Genomic DNA, 18,297 nt, shown 5'->3' with positions numbered 1-18,297 from the left:
TAGCCAGGACATGGAAACAACCTAAATGTCCAATGACAGATGAATGGATAAAGAAGATGTGGTATATATATATAGAATGGAATATTACTCAGCCATAAAAAGGAATGAAACTGGATCATTTGCAGAGATGTGGATGGACCTAAAGTCTGTCATACAGAGTGAAGTAAGCCAGAAAGAGAAAAACAAATATCGTATATTAATGCATATATGTGGAATCTAGAAAAATGGTACAGACGAACCTATTTGCAGGGCAGGAATAGAGACCTGGAGGTAGAGAATAGACATGTGGACACAGCGGGGGGAAGCGAAGGGTGGGACGAATTGGGAGATCAGGACTGACACATGTACACTACCATGTGTAAAATAGCTAGCTAGTGGGAACATGCTGTAAAGCACAGGAAGCTCAGCTCGGTGCTCTGTGGGATGGGGGGGTCAAGTGGAAGGGAGGTCCATGAGGGAGGCGATATAGGTATACATATAGCTGATTCACTTCATTGTACAGCAGAAACTAACACAACATTGTAAAGCAATTATACTCCAGTAAAAAAAATATCCTATGATAAACCATAATGGAAAGGAATATATTTAAAAAAAGAATATATATATGTGTAACTGAATCACTTTGCTGTACAGCTGTAATTAGCATAACATTGTAAATCAACTATACTTCAACAACAACAAAAAAGTATTAAGGGAAACCATCACACAAATAGGAAATTTGAACAAGACAAATTCTAAGATCCATGAGCTATCAGATCTTATATTTCCGCCTTCGAGAAGAAGGCACGCAAAGTGTGTGCTGTTGTAGAAATCATTTTAGTCCTGAAGTCCTAAAGACAGTCTTGTATCTTTCCTCTTAGAAGTCTCATCTGTGATGTATCAGTCTTTATTTTATCCGGAATAGATTTCTAGAAATGAGCTGAGGAAAGTGTTCAATTTTATTTTTATACATGTGGAAAACCAATTGTACCACCACATTTTTATCAACAGTCAACTTTCTTTACTGGTCTGCTATGACAGCGTGATCAGATGTCAGGTTTTCAAGTAGGCATGGGCCTGTTTATGACTCTGTATTTCACTGTATTGCCTGTCAGTATATGCGTAAATGTCAAGATCTTAGTTACTATAGTCTCATGATAGGTCTTCATTTCTGTTAGAGAAAGATTCCCATGTTATTCTCCTCCTCATCCTCTTCTACCTTTGCCTCCAGCTTCATAGCTTCTCCAAGAATGTTTTGACTATTTTTGGCTATTTGTACTTATATATAAATGTTAGAAATATTCACCAACTTATATAAAAGTTTATCATTGGAATTTCCATGAATCTCTAAAATATGTACAGCAGAACTGACATCTGTAAGATATTTCATTTATCCACAAACATGGTATATTTCCACTGATACAGGTTTGATTTAATGAATTTTAATAGGGGTATTTGCTTTTCTGTCTTTTGTTGGATTTATTCATAAGTATTTTGTGTTTTCTATTGTTACAGTAAACAGCATCCTCTTTTTTAATGATTTTGTATTTTTGTGTTGACAGTTTTTTATATTTATCTTATATCCAATAGACTTACTATACTCATTAACTAATTCCATACTTTACCTTTGCATTATATTGTGTTTTTATGTAGGCAATCATATCATTTGCAAAGTAAAATAGCTTTGTTTCTTCCATTCTCACCCCTACATCTTTCATTTATTTTACTCTCATGCTGTACTGGTTTGAACCCCCAGTACATATATAGAAGTAGATATAGTGAGATCTTTGTGATTTTATTAATTTTATAGAGGATGTTTCTAATATTTAACAATTAAGAATCATGTTTCCCATTGATCTTGGTAAATTTACATGAGTAAATTTCATTTTATTGGATTTTTTTCTGCATCTACTGAGATAGTGTAATTTTTCTGTTAATTACAAACAAATATTGTATATTAACACATATACGTGGAATCTGAAAAAAATGGTATAGACGATCTTATTTACAAAGCAGAAATAGACACAGACGTAGAGAGCAAACATATGGATACCAAGGGGGAGGGTGGAGGGTGGGATGAATTGGGAGATTGGGATTGACATATATACACTATTGATACTATGTATAAAATAGATAACTAACGAGAACCTACTGTATAGAACAGGGAACTCTACTCAATGCTCTGTAGTGACCTAAATGGGAAGGAAATCCAAAAAAGAGGGGATATATGTATACGTATAGCTGATTCACTTTGCTGTACAGAAGAAACTAACACAGTATTGTAAAGCAACTATACGCCAATAAAAATTTTTTAAAAAATCAGAATCTGTTAATTAATCTGTTAATGTGGGGATTAAGATTTTTTAATGATAAATGACCTTTTCTATACAGACATAAAGTCAACTTTATTCTCTTGTATTAACTTCGTTTATTTATACAGTGCTGCTTTATTTTGAAAATGTTTCTTTGCCATTTTTGCATCATTCTCAGATAAGAAATAACTGATACTTGCGTCTTCATAATAGTCCTTTATTGATTTTCATATTATATTAATGCTAGCCTCAAATAATGAGTTTGAGGATGTTCCTTCATTCTAGAAAATTTAGATTTTCTAAATTTCCTTGAAGCTATTGCTATGTGAACTTGTGTTTTCTTTGAAAAGATTCTAAAGTGTTGATTCAATTTCTTTAAATAGTTATAGATCTTTATGTCCTTCCATTACATTTTCTTAGAATTTTCCCATTTCATCTGTTTGTAGCTTTTTGCCATGAAAGTATTTAGTGTATTTTCTTAGTATCTTTTTAATGTCTTTGGTATCTGTGTTACATCTCCTTTTCTCATTTCTAATACTGTTGAATTATGCCTGTTTTTCTCTATCAATCCTATCTTTGTCAATTTTACTTGCATTTTCATATATTTAATTTTGGCTTTGTTGTTCACATTTATCACATTTTTCTTTTTCATTCGTTTCTACTCTTCATTATTTCTTCTATTTTTTTTACTTTGTTGTTACCTTTCTAACATCTTAATTTGAAAACTTAGGGCATTAATTTCATCATAAAATTTTTATGTATATTTAAAGCTATTCATTTTCCTCTATGTGCTATTTTATCTGCAAGCTACACTTTCTAAATAGTATATTTGTTATTGTTAAAACCTGAGAATAGTCTGGTTTCCCTAATGATTTCTCCTTTGATCTATGGGTTTTTCAAAAGTATGCTTGTAAATTTCTAAATTTCTTAGTTTTTTTGGTTACTGGATGTTTAACTTAATTGTATTATGATCAGAAAAATTCATCTGTATATTCATTTTTTGAAATTTGTTTAGACTCGTGGAATAAAACAATATATGGTCATTCTTTGTAACTACCCAGTATGTTTTAAAAGACCAGGTGTTCTTTTATAATTGGCTGTAGGTTTTATATCTGCCCAATAGATCAATATTTTTAGTTGTTCAAATCTCTTCTCTTCCGTATAGATCTTTCTGTTCACTTGATCTATCAGTTTCAGAGAGCTGTGTTAAAAACTCCCACTATGGGGGCTTCCCTGGTGGCGCAGTGGTTGAGAATCTGCCTGCCAATGCAGGGGACACGGGTTCGAGCCCTGGTCTGGGAGGATTCTACATGCCGTGGAGCGGCTGGGCCCGTGAGCCACAATTACTGAGCCTGCGTGTCTGGAGCCTGTGCTCCGCAACAAGAGAGGCCGCGATAATGAGAGGCCCGCGCACCATGATGAAGAGTGGCCCCCGCTTGCCACAACTGGAGAAAGCCCTCGCACAGAAACGAAGACCCAACACAGCCAAAAGTCAATAAATACATAAATAAAAAAATTAAAAAAAAAAAAACTCCTACTATGATTGTAGTTGTACCTCTGTTTTGTTAATGTTTGCCTTTATGCTGTGAAACTATGCCATTAGGATAGGGTTCATCCCAGACTCTGATGGATTCTTTTTCACTCCATGTCCTGAAGCAAACAAACCATTTGTTGCCAGCTGGCTGGAGATACACATTACCATGTAAGGGGCTGTGAAGCTTTGGCTCCCTTTCACCAGGCTACATTAAACCCTCAGGTCCTCCATCCAGTATTAAGACTTAGCCTCCTGTGAGTGAGAAATTCCATCTCTTTTATATCAATAGGTTACTTCTATATCTAGTATGTAGAAATTTTTATTTCTTGCTCTTTAGCTTGACTATTGATTTAAAAAATCTCTCTTTGGAATTTTCAGGTATTTAAAATGGGGAGGGGAGATTTCAATGTCTTTACAATGTCTATCAATCCAAATCATCATGTTAATTCTAATGTAAATTTTTAATGTGACAGTAAATGCAAACTTATTACTTAGATAAAACAATTGATTTCCTCAAGCAGAACATTTTATTCATTTCTACTAGACAATTAGTACTTTCATATATTCAGCTGTTCTACACGGCTTAGGAGGTTATATATTCTACATTTTTAGTAATAAATTTATTGAATAAAAGTACATACTATGTGCCAAGTATGCAAGTACTACTGTTCTAGAGGTTGGGAATACAACAGTGACATAAGGAGTCAAGAATTCATCATATACATACAGATAGATTGATAGATACGTAGGTGGACAGATAGACAGATAGATACACAGCTGAATTGGAAACATTTTATGAAGAAAATTAAAGTAGGCAGAGGAGGATAAGCTGGGGCTGTGATTATATTTACATTTGTAAGACATGTTATCAGAAAGGCCTCACTAAGGTGACACTTGAGCAGAGAACTAAAGAAGAAAAACAGAGACAGCCATGTGGCTGTTCTGGAGAAGAATATTACAGGCAGAAGGAAAAGCAAAAGGTACAGGGTTTGAGGTAGATGTTTGCTTCATGTGTTTGAGTTACAGAAAAGAGGCTGATGCATCTAGAGCCCTCTTAGTAAGGAGGGAAATGGTAGGCTGGAAGTGAAGGAGGCTAGACTATGTAAGGTCTTGTGGGCCATTTTAAGGGCTGGGAATTTTACCAGTGCAATAGGAAGCTACTGGAAGATTATGAGCACAGAAGTCAGGCAATTTGCTTTGTTTTAGAAGACTCTCCCTGGCTCTGAATTGAAAACAGGCTGTAGGAGGCAAGGGATAAAAAGTAAAGATCATTTACGAGGCCACTGTAATAATCCAGGTGAGAAGCGATATTGGCTTGGCCCAGAGTGGTAGCAGGAGAATTAGCGAGAAGCAATCAGATTCTGGATGTATTATGAAGGTGGAGTCAACAGCTGATGAATAGAATGTTGAGAGCGAGAAACAGAGAGGGTTCAAGGACAGTTTCATGGTGTTTGGCTGAGTAACTGGAAGGATGGAGCTTCCACTTACTGTGATAGGAAGACCTCAGGGGGGAGCACTTCTAAGGTGTGGGGAATCATCTCTGCATGTGCATGCTGGAAAAAAGTCTCACTCCATGTAGCCTTGGGTATATTTAAAAACACATGGGGACTTCCCTGGTAGCGCAGTGGTTAAGAATCCGCCTGCCAATGCAGGGGACACGGGTTCAAGCCCTGGTCCAGGAAGATGCCACATGCCGTGGAACAACTAAGCCCGTGCGCCACGACTATTGAGTCTGCGCTCTAGAGCATGCGAGCCATAACTACTGAGCCTGTGTGCCACAACTACTGAAGCCCACACACCCTAGAGCCCTTGCTCGCCGCAACTAGAGAAAGCCCGTGCACAGCAACGAAGACCCAAAACAGCCAAAAATAAATAAATAAATAAATAAATTTTTAAAAACCCATGATATTATTTTAATAAAACTTTCCCTAATAACTTATTAAAAGTTTCATACAATAGCTAAAAATGCTGTAAACAGTTTGAGTGTGCATACAGCACCTTTTCTATAATAAAATTTCATTGACATTCTACACATAAGAATATTTTACTAAGATAATTACTATATTAAAACATTCACTTATTTAACACATATTTATTGTTTGCCTAGTATGTACCGAGCACTATCAAATGGATTAGGAATCTCATGATAATAAAAAATAGGCATGGTTCATTACCCCTGGGAGCTTAAAGCCTATGAAGAGATGAATGAATACACATTTATAAAGAGATGGTGGCATTAAGTGTTTAATAGACTGACCTACACAGAACACATCCCATAGGAAATGGTTATTGATAAGATGTGTGAATTATGATCAGCAGGAGATAATTACTCAAAGATGTTCCCATCCTTGTAAGGTAGAGGGTGTAGCATGTGCCAATGTCCTGCAGTGTGAAGAACCATGGTACATTAGAAACACTGTAAGAACTCTAATGTGGCTGCAGTGCTGAGAATGAGAGGGAGCATAGTGTGAAGTATGGCTGAAGACATGAGGTTGGGGATAGATAATAAAGAGCCAGCCCAGAAGTAAGTTAAGTGAGTTAGAAGTACCCTTCCGCATTTCTGACAGAGCACAGTAATTAACAACATGGGCTTTGGATTTGGACAGACTTGACTTTGAACATCCACTCAGTCACTTATTAGCTGTGTGAGCTTTGGCAACCATCATCCCTAAAGTAAAGCTAATATTATTGCCTTCCTTCCTCAGGTGGGAGCAGAAGTCTTTGGTCTCAATGTGCTAAGTCAGTGTAAACTTTTGCTGCCCAATAAATCTCCAGATACAGCAAGGTCAGAAAAATACTCACAGGATTACGTTACTAACAATTATCTTTCAAATTATTATTTCCATAATAATTTATATATTTTATAATATCTAAGACCTGGGGCTAAGTTTTAGTAAAAGCTTACCCGATATTAAAGGGTTTATTTTACTTTTAGTTGGAATTCACAGAGAGGGCTGAATTATTTGTGGTCCTAAAGGAAAAAGTACGTGATATGTATATATGGTACATATATGGTATATATTCATGTTTCGTGTATATATATATATATATATATATATATATATATATATATATATATACATACACACATACACACACACACATTTATATAACAAACAAATCTAAAAGATCACTAAAAATGTGTACAAAAGAACAACTTTTATTATTTGCAATGGATTGTATCACAGAATTTATGTCTAAAAGGACTGCATAGAATATATGAGGACAGAGATAAACAATTCAAATAAAAACCGCCTTTCAGGCTGAAAATAAAAACATTCCTCTCTCTGGCAACCAAATGTGACTCCTATGTAATACTGACTTAGAGTGAATAACTGTTATGTAACAGGGCTACTCAAAGTGTGGTCTGGGCAATGGTTGCCAGAAGGTGAACTCTTTTTTTTTACATATTTGTAACTAGATAAGCGGCTGGCACTAGAATGTAAATCAGTTACATCATTAAGCACACAGTTTAGTTCAACTGACATTTTTTTTTTAATTTCAAGACTTTTTCAAAAAAGCGAGCAATGTGCAATATTCTGGCATAGCTCCTTACCTCATCAGAGACCACATTTCCAATATAAGATCAGTTATTGAGCAGCTAATGAGAAAATCAAATTTAATGGAGAGAATTGTACTACATACACTAAAGTAGATTCTAGATGACCTTCAAGTGTTACATGGCAATAAAGAGAGAAGAGAGAGAGAGAGCAGGAGGGGAAGAAAATAGAAAACAACTAGACAAAAATATTTTCCTAATTGTAGAATGAGGAAACACTTCCAATTGCAAAAAACTATAGAAAAAATAATATGAGATTTGACTACTAAAAAACAGTCTGCAGGTCAAAAACTTTAAAAGACAAGGTTAAACTAAGAGAACTAGGAAGATCTTAACAATATATTTCATCAAAAAAGAATGTCCTTAACATCAGAAGAACTCCTGAAAAATTAATCTCTAGTAGCTTCAGTTTCCTCATCTGTAAAAAGATGATAATACTTAGTTCAAGACTTCTGTGAGATTGGATTAGATATGAATAAACTGTTTAGTACAATGTCTGATAATAAAAGAAGGCTTTTAAATTGTTATTAGATAGCCTTTAGCAACCTAATATAAACATGATATTCTAAAACTTTAAAAATACTGTGTAATTATGCAGTTGAGAGTTAACTCCACAAGTTTGTGTGGTCCCAAACCTGCATATTCTAAACAAAGGTCTGCGACTTGCCTTGCTCCTGAGGACTAACTCTAAGCCCGTGAAATATCCTGCCTAATAAGAAAGTATCTTTGTTTACTTGGGGGCCCCGGGACATGTCCAATAGTTAATACTAAAAATGTGATTTGTGCTGGGGGACTTAGAACAGCTTGACCTCTGTAGGGAATAGGTGGTCAGCCATGCCTACGTGACTAAATTCCACTAAAAACCCTGAGTACCAAGGCCGGGGTTAGCTTCTCTAGTTGGCAGTATAATGTGCGTGCTCTCAAGACATTATTATTGAGAGAATTAAGCATTGCCTGTACAACTCCACTAGAAGAGGACAAGTGGGAGCTTGCGCCAGGTGTCCCCTGGACCCTGCCCTATGTGCCTTTTTCCTTTGCTGATTTTAATCTATATCCTTTTACTGTAATAAACTATCATTATGAGTAAAACAGGTTGGCTGAATTTTATGAGTCCTTCTAGCAAATCACTGAACCTGAGGGTGGTCTTGGGGACTCTCTCCCCACACACAGTAATGTAACCACAATTAATATATTAATAATAAATTATAGCTTGAAATCAAAGTATAATCTCTTACTTTAAGAAATTTTGTTCATAAAGGTGATATAAGACATACAAAATATAGTGAATATGTGTATACATATGTATTCACAAACCCTGTCAAAGTTATGAACAATTTCATAAGGTATTTTATTTATAAAAATAAAGTTTTAGCCTTCATCACAGTAAATTAATGAAAGTCCTATCTGTATTTCATGAGTATAAAACCACTAAATACCAATAAAAACATTCTATTGTTGAAATTTTTGGTTATAAGGAAAATAATCACTCCCCTGACCTATCATTTAGAAAGAAAAATAATTTTGGAAAGGAATCATAAAATATTGGTATAAATCATTTAGTTCCTCTTTCTTGCTATGGATTCTAACTCACACTTTTGTATATAATTACATATAAGATTTTTAATTGGTAATTTCTCTAAGGAAAATTTTAATATATTTTTGCAGACATTACATAAGATTCTTTTGCAATAGTAAAAGAAGGATATTTTTGTTCACTTCAATTACTTGAATTCTCACCCCCCTCAAGAGTCAGTTTTATTACTTGGTGGCCCATATTGACTTTTCCAGCTATACATGGAGTTGCTCTGGGAATTTCTAGAGATCAAATTCAAGGCAACAATCATAAATACACTCAAATCAATTTAGAATCATTTCATGTGTAATTATAAATGTATTCTTGAATTGACAAGTTCAGATAAAAGCATTCTGCCTTTCTTAAACTGTGGGTTGAAAAATTAAACAATCCATTTCTGCCTACAGGAAATATATTGAATATATTGGAAGAAATTATAACCAAAAAAAGAAAGAAATCCAAAAAGCAAAAAAAAAATAAGAATTAAGTAGCTTCACTTAAGTACCTGAATCTTAATTATACCTCTAAGTAAAAGAGCTCTGTTGGGGTGTGTGTGTGTGTGTGTGTGTGTGTGTGTGTGTGCGCGCAAATGCACATAGAATCCATAAATATACTTCTCTAACATCTATGAAAACTTTCCCTATGTGAGAAGCTATGTGTATATGAACATTGTTTTTTATTTCTTCTTCCTATATTTTTGTTTCATTGTGCTTTTTATCTTACACTGGATGATGATGATGTAATTTATATGGATGAACTTCCTGCTGTTTGTTTGTTCTTTATGAAGACACCATTACTCTCACTGCTATTGTCTCCCACTATCTAGCAGCAAGAAAAATTTTAGCCTCTACTTTTGAGACAAATATTGCTTACTGGTAAGGAGAATTTTTAGCAGCTAAGTAGTTCAACATATATCACATGTCCTGGTATTAATCCATCAAGCATTACACATACCTTTGGCACATCTCTATTGATTTTGGGTACAGCTCTATAAAAGTCAAATAAAATAATATTTTACTACCATTTTAGCCATTCCAACCTGAGTTCCTGGTCATAAACCAATGTTTCTACTACATAAAGCTGAAGTGGCCTTTCCTTAAATTATATCATTTAGCTTTTTGTTTAAGTAGTTGTAGGTTCTTGACCAAGCCTTTGCTTATTAATGAAGCAACTTGTACTGTGGTTGGTTCCTTTAATTACTGTTTTTCCTATGTTTTAGAATATAACACAGACTGAAGAAATTAGTTTAAAAGAAATTGCTTTTAAACTCTAAAATTTCTTTTTAAAGTGAACCCTCTAGTATTCAGGGTACTTGACAAAATTATTTAATGTCTGTTTCATAAAAAGATACTCAGCTTGTCTACCAAACTGTTAATGCATGGCTGAAGTAAAAATTTTAATTATTCAGAAACTTACATTTAATTTATAAAAATTGTACTTATGATTAATATGCACTGTCTTAAAATATTTTTAACAATAACTTTTTCTTGCCTCTAAACATTATTGTCAGCATTTTTCATTCAAATGATACATGTGGTTTTTCCTATTATGATTAAACTGAAACATCTTTAAATTATGAAAACTGTATTGGAATTAAGAATCTAAATCCTATGATTCCTGGTGTGAAATACTGAATGAGGTCATTGTACTGCATACTTTCCCTAAAGGATAATGATTTTAAAGTGTATTTATCTTTTCTTGTTTCTTTTTCAAATAACAAACTCCTCATATATTCTAGAGCACTTGAATGACTACTGAAATCCTGCATGGGAGAAAATGAAAGTGTACCTACACATCTGAAAACAGTGACATCAAAAATCAATCCCTGCTGATAATATCCTATTTCTTGGACTAGATTATGGGTACATGGGTACATTCAATTTTTGATAATTCATAGGGCTGTACAATTATGACTTGATCATTTTCCTATACTTCAGTTTACTCTAATAAAAAGGGCTTTTTTAAACAAACACCGTTATGTGGTATATAAGTTTTTGTCTAAGTTTTCCTTTACCAGTCAAATTCCACTGCCAACACAAGTTTACGCAACTGTCTACAGAGTCCAGGTATATAATGAAAACGAAGTCAGCTGGGTGCACGATAGCAGAGTGCTGCCGCCTGTGATGAGCTGGGAAAGATGGGCCCAGCCTAAAGGGTACAGACGCTACTCAACTCCAAGGAATGGCTGCCATATGGGACTGTGAGTCCAATGTTGCCAGGTCTGGAAATTTGAATTTTCACGTCAAATTTATACTTTTTAATGTTGGCAACTGATTCAATTTTTGAAACACTGCTGGCCAAACTAAATATGTCTTTGACCAAAGAGGTCTCCATAAAGATCACCTCCCTGAGTAGGACTTCAGTAAATCTGAGTTCAATTAAAATACTTTTCATCTGTACTGCTGATACTGCTAGCATGTAGAGAAGCCTACAGTCAAAATTAAGTCTGATTCCCTAACCCACACCATTCTACTATAATGTATTTCCTGTAAATATGTGTCTACTTCTTATGTCATTTGAATCCCAAACCAACCTCATAACACAGATATTATCCCCATTTTATTGATGAGGAATCCAAGGTCCAAAGATAGTAGACAACTTAATGAAGAAATTCAGAACAGTATGACCTGAGTTAGATGACCTGAGTTCAAATCCTTCCTCCATCATAGTATTTTTATAACTTTGGCAGGGTAAATTAACCTCTCTGTACTTCAGTTTTCTCCCCTATAAGATGGGTACTCTTACAGTCTACCTGACAAGAACGCTGTGGGGATACATAAAGCATGTAGAAATGTGCCTGGCACATAGTAAGTGCTATATAAGTGTTGCTACCACTAATTATTATTGCTATTTTTATTATCTGTAAAATGAAATCCCTGCTTTTTGTGAGTTTTAAGTGAAATAATTTATGTAAAGTGCTTACTTAGAATTATGCCTGAGACGTACTTAATGTTCATTACACTTGAATTGTGTGTCCAGTTTAATTCTCTTCCAGATGCATTACTCCTAAACTGTACAGATTAATTCCTTTGCTCTGTAGTGGATAATAACAAACAGGTACTATTAGAAGCTGGAACTATTTTTACTTGTGCATAGTGTTTTCCTTGGATGCTTGAATAATGCACAGTTGTGTAGTGTCATGATTATTGCAAGGTTTATATCATTTGGAAATGCGAGTGAAATGAATCATGTGCCATGTAACGATTGTCCTGATGAGGATTTTAATAATGTAGTAAGATTTCATTCAGAGTATCAGGAATGGTTACAACAACCAGAAGACACTCTTCAAATTTAAATGATCTTCTCTGCCTCCTCGTTTACCTAATTTAAAAAAAGCTTAGGCTCAAAGCAAAAAATGAAAAGATATGCATGTAATTCAATAACTCAAATTACAAATGTACGTGCTAATATATTAGCATAGCCAGGATTCTTACTTACTTGTGGCCCATTTCATGAGCAATTGTAAATGCAAGGTTCAGGCCATTGTCCTCAGCAATAATACATTTTCTCTTTTCACTACACATTCCACTCAAGTAAGCTATACCTAGAAAACACAAACGTTAATTATCAAATGTCAGAATTAAAATGCAAATATTTGTGCTTGGTATTAATAGAAGAAAAGAAAAATGATAGTTTTCCCCCTCAAATATGTCAATATTAAACTGTGATATCCAGCCCCTAAAAACAATTTCAGGAGAAAATGCATATGTATATGTCACTCAATAAACTGTTAATATTCTTTTCAATTTTATATTTTAGATGAAATTATTTTATCAATTATACAGTTCTCAAAAGGCATACCATAAACATACATTTTATAAATACCACTTTTCATTGTCATGTAAGATAAACAGTTACAACTTAGAAAATGTAAATGAAAAAGCAATGATTATTTAAATATTTTTCAATTATTGAAACCTAGTTTCAAAGAAATACCCTAAAATAAACTACATTTATAAGATTCTTGAACTCACATTTATATTTTTAGTTAATAAAATTTTGAAATTTTATTTTATGAAATACCATTTTAACTAATGTAACATAAAAACTATCTATGGTACTTGGAAAACTGAAAATGTTTCCTTTGAAAATTTCTTAGCTAATAAGATGATCTGACCATGGAGTACATGATACTGAAATATTATTTAAGACAAAAATTTCAGCAAGACATTTGATCTTTTGGTTTAAATTATTAGTAAAGAGGATAATACCTGAAATCACTAATACTCTTTAGTCAAAGATTTATGTACTATTTTACTAATTCAGATATACTCCTGAACAAATATCATTTAATGCAAGGAACTATAATCTTCCAAGAGTATGTTTTAATGTATCTTCAAGTAACAAAAGTTACTTGTTATAAAAAAAAATTGTTATTTTTTGAATTAATTGTATGTTCTCTAATTCTCATATCCTTATAAAATACATGTAAGCTCATTTTATGAAAAAATTAAAGCCAGGACAGGTAAAATGATTTGCAAAAGATCACATGACTACCAAAGATGAATACATTTACCAGCTAATTTTATTTTGCCTCTGATTACAATTTAGAGCAGAGTTGCCCCTAATTAAAGATGGTTAGCTGAATGCTTGTGACTTTTTTTCTCCAGAAACTTAAAGAATAATGGTAAGGAATAATTAAATTTAAATAAAACAATAAACCACCTTGCCCAGGTTTTGGAAAGAGAAGATTCATGAAGGAACACGGACTGATTTAGTGGAGCCACAGCCCACATGACAGGAGAGAAGGATTTTATGAGCCTGGTAGAACCTCAGAGAGGCTCAAGACTGAGGCACACAAGGTTTGAGGAGAGGCATTGCTGGAGGGTTGAAAATGGAGATTAGTTCAAAGTCTATCCTTAACTACTCTTTCAAACCTTCATGTTGAATGTCAAGGCCTGGTATTCACTGGCCTATCAGACAAATGAAGATATATTTGTCAAGCAAAATGTAGTATAAACAGGTTATTTAAAACATATAACTACAGGAAGAAACAGCCAAGAGATTAAATATACATATGTTATTTTCTCTAAGTATTTAGAAATTAAAATAGATCTTATAGACATTTCAAATCCACAAATAGATGAATAACTTCTCTATTAATGGATGGGTGGATGGATGGATGAATGGATGAATAGAGAGATGATAAGCCCTACTTCATTTGGCTTATTAAGGCAACTGAAATTATTCCAGGGTTAAATCAAGATAAAGTGGGAAGGAAAGATGAAGGTAGTAATAAACAGAAGGGAGAAGAAGAGAAAGAGGAGAAAAACATGTTCTTATCTAGTTCCATTAAACGATAAGTGAAATAAAAACTTTAAAAAATTCTTAAACGTAGTGTGAATTTTAGGAGTGCTAAATCAGGTACTTATTAAAACAACAAAAAACAGAAAACTAAGATTTAGGAGTAACTGAACTTGTGTCATAATTGAACGGAAGAAGGAAGGAAGAAAGAAGGAAGGGAGAGATGGAGGGTGAAAGAAAAGTATCTCCTCTTAAAAGGATATTAAAATTCTCTTGAGCATTTTAAGATTTTTAAAAAAATATATAATTTGAGATTAAACGTTCTGCAAAAATTCTAAATCAAGCTCAACTATAATTAGCATGCTGATGACCACTGTTTGGTACAAAATTTCCTTTAGAATGCCCATATATTTCACCACGTTTTTCACCACAACTAAAATAATTCCATCACCATATGCAGATTAAAATTCAGCCAATGTGGGTTGTCATCATGTCATATATCCCTTTGCTACATGAACCAGTACATATCAAATTTAGCCACTTTAATAAGTTTTACATTTCTTCTCCCATACCCATTCAAATATACTGTTCCCAAATAAAAATAGTATTGTCACTTGTTTTAAATTCTTTTATTTTCTATATTATTATTTTTGTTGTATATTTACATATTTTTTCCATATTTTTCTGTAATGTTACTACATTGGCTAGGGTTTTCAACATACTGTTGAAATATGTGTGGTATTGAGCTCCGTGTTTTCCCTGCTGACTTTAATAGGAATGTTTACAGTTTCACAATGGAGATGACTGCCGTAAGGACTTTGAAAGATATAGCTTGTTAAGTTAAGGAACTTAATTTCTAATATTCTTGTGTGTCTAAGTGAAAAAGGAGGCAATGTCATCTGATGCATGGGTCAAAGGTGGATGGCTATTGGAAATAGCAACCGAGAGAAATAGGAAAGAGAGCTGAGATTTTGTAGATCAGGTATAAAGGAAGAATCCTAGGGTGTAAGAGTTGGCAGTAAAACTGAGAGTGAGAGAAGGGATAGACCTTGTAAAGGCTATATGCTTGATAAGTGAAGTAAAGTCAGAGCCTGATACTTGGGAGAAATGAATACAGTGGTCAGGAGAATGGAGGTAAAAGAACAGACACTTTCCAAAAAAAGTATTGGAGACTGTGATAAGAGATAGATTTAGGGATTTTTAGATTTCAGAGCTGAAATTCCATGACATGATTAGGTATTGCCATGAGAGTAAAGAAGGGCAGAGGTAGAGGCTGAGGTCAAAGAATAATTAAGTAGTGTTGGGGGGACTGATACCATGAACATGAAATTGCACATGATCACAAAGAACTTAGGTGGGAGAGGTGGCCAACATCCATAGGAAATGTGAGTGAGAATCAAGGAGATGGATCAATCACAGTGACAGTGAGGGACATGATGGTAAAGCTCAAGCTTCAGCTTCAAATGCTGAGTTTTTATATGAGGGCAAGAGAGATTTTGATTTAGAAGCAACAGTGGGAAGTAAGAGGAATGCAGAAGGTGTACAACTTTGGTATCTTCTCAGCACCAGCCCTGTGGTACAGGGGAAGAGAAAGAATGAACAGTGACCTCTCTGGGAGCCCTAAATTCTTCACCAGTTTATGGGAAATCAATGACTACTGTGTGGTCATATAAAAACATATGGTGGTAAAAATGATAATTTATAATATACAAGACATATTTTATACTGTAAAATATAAATTTATACAAAATAAAATTCAAAAATGATGAATACATATTGACATAGAGGAATGATCACAACTAAGTGTTAAAAAATCCAAATCACCACATTTTCATAGGAAAACCAAAAGACCACATAAATATGCTAAATTGTTTACAGCAACTGTATTATGTGAAGAGATTGTGGGTAACTTTTCTTCCTTTTTTCCCATTTTCCAAATTCATGTAAGTGTTTATAATAGTTTTATAGTAAGAAAATTAAAGACATAAATACGATAATCATGTTTATGAAATTTGAATACTAATTAATACAATGTCTTCTAGATCAGGGTGTAATTTAACAACCAAAAACGACCCTCTACTGCTATTCTTCTTTCACTGAAATGTAAAGTCAAAATCTTCAACTAAGTTTCTGATAAGTTTGAATTTCATTGTTCTTACATTTGGCACACCGAGGAGATTTTCTTTGACTTAAAAGTTATGGAGAATAATTGTAACCATGACTAATTTAAATGACTTGCATTATTCTGTTTAAAAGCCCATGCTTTTCAGGTCCTTTCAAGAACCCACATGTTTCCTATTATAATAAGGGGTAGAGGTTAGGAGGGGAAAGGATTTAACACAGCTGTTATTTAAAGATAGCTATAATACAGACGCTTTTTAAAGCCCTCTTTTAATGTAGAAATTCTGAAAACACAAAGGAAACCAAAACAACTTCTAATTTGTCATCTAAAAATGAATCAAATCATGCGCCAGGAGTCAAGAGAATCTCTCATCTGAAAACAAAACACACTATCCTGGACCTGATATGATACACCTCATCAAGATGATCAGAAACTTCTAAAACCCTACAGGATACATGTTACAATAACGGCCTAATCAGGATATCAGAGTTTTTAATGTGATCAAATGGACGTATCCTACCAAAAGTAAGTCGTCCAGCTCCCAAACTGCTGCCTTTAAACACTAGCTAAACCACCTCAGTTCAAAATCCTGGCTTTCCTGGCACAAAATACTGCATAATCCTAGGTAAGTTATTTATCTTATGATTGCACCCTATGAGCTAAGTTTTTACCTATGAGTCCTATTATTTCTTGAGGCCTAATGTAAGGTAATGTGGGACAGGTCCCCAAGGTACAAAAATGAATACATGCTGAGCACTGCTTTCAGGAGCCTGAGCCACACAAACACCCATTTAAAAAATGTTCTGTGACATACAGATGTACGTAGGATATTATGGGAGAATAACTTACAAAAGACACTGAATAGGGGAAATCAAAGCAGGAAAGGCTTTTAGAGAGGGAAATAGTTTGGCGGTATCATTGAGTGGGCAGAGGTGAGCCAGGGAAAGGAAGTGGAAGTTGGGGGGTAGAATTCCTGAACAAAGGACTGATCAGGGAAAAGCGTAAAAAAATGCTTATGAGCTGATGTTACTGACAGAGGGATGCTTATGTTCCTTAAATGTGCAGGCCCTGTAGTACATCCCTGCATCAACACCGTATTTGGTACATTCTCAGTAAGGGGTACTTTAAAGGAAATGCATAGAAAGACTAATATAAAATGTGATTCAATGCAGGGCCTTAAATAAAAATATAATTTAGAAGAATCAAATGTATTTCATCCACGAATTTGAAAAAAAATTTATAATATTTTAATAATGATGCCCAGATAATGTAAAACCCACTTAACAATTACATTCAAATTGGGCCTTGAACATATTTTAAAACAATAACTTGCTTTACTAGTTTGCTAATTATCTGCCTCTGTTCCATTAAAAGACAAGATGATGATCTAGGACTATAAAAGTACAGTTATATAAGTTATACATCTAATATCAGTATAGTTATAACAGTAATTAAAAATAGACTTCCAGATCCTCTTAAATGTTTAAGTAACCTATAACATTCTTAACAGTACAGTTTCTATGAATACTAAGAAAAAAAGTGACTTCTAATGACAACAAAAACGGTATTAGTTTAATGAAAAGTACGGACGGTGAAACTCTGTGGTCAAAGAAGGCAGAATATTGTATAGACATTAAAATATTGTTTTTATGTTCTCATGTCACATAGAATGAGACTCCTTTTCTGAAAAACACATAGAGATGCCAAATATTATGTAATATACAAATTTTTGAATGTATAGCTAAGGTTGAAGTAAAAACAATTCTCAGGTACAGGAATGAAGCTTAAAAAAATTCAAGTCTGGAGTGATAAGATCATGAGTTAATGCTGTCAGAGCCTGGGTATCATATAAGATACAAGTCTTATTAAATAATGGGCGTGGTTTCAAAATATCTGCAGTGACAGGTATTAGTGAGTAAGGAACTGAGATCCATATACAAATCAGAAAGCCTGGAATAGCTGCTGTTAATGACT

General features: G+C 33.9%; 1 protein-coding gene across 1 annotated transcript in view; it reads right to left on the bottom strand.

Annotated features, from left to right (window-relative positions):
* The window catches only part of ADAMTS19 (ADAM metallopeptidase with thrombospondin type 1 motif 19), a 296,035-nt gene that overhangs the window by 146,165 nt on the left and 131,573 nt on the right, over window positions 1-18,297 (bottom strand). The window contains exon 8 of the mRNA XM_068534394.1: window positions 12,396-12,501. Coding sequence (XP_068390495.1) covers window positions 12,396-12,501 — 106 coding nt within the window. The remainder of the gene's footprint in view (window positions 1-12,395; window positions 12,502-18,297) is intronic.

The sequence above is a fragment of the Eschrichtius robustus genome, chromosome 2 (assembly GCF_028021215.1).
Source record: "Eschrichtius robustus isolate mEscRob2 chromosome 2, mEscRob2.pri, whole genome shotgun sequence".
In the NCBI taxonomy this organism is placed as follows: domain Eukaryota; kingdom Metazoa; phylum Chordata; class Mammalia; order Artiodactyla; family Eschrichtiidae; genus Eschrichtius; species Eschrichtius robustus.
This window is presented reverse-complemented; position numbering and strand designations above follow the sequence as displayed.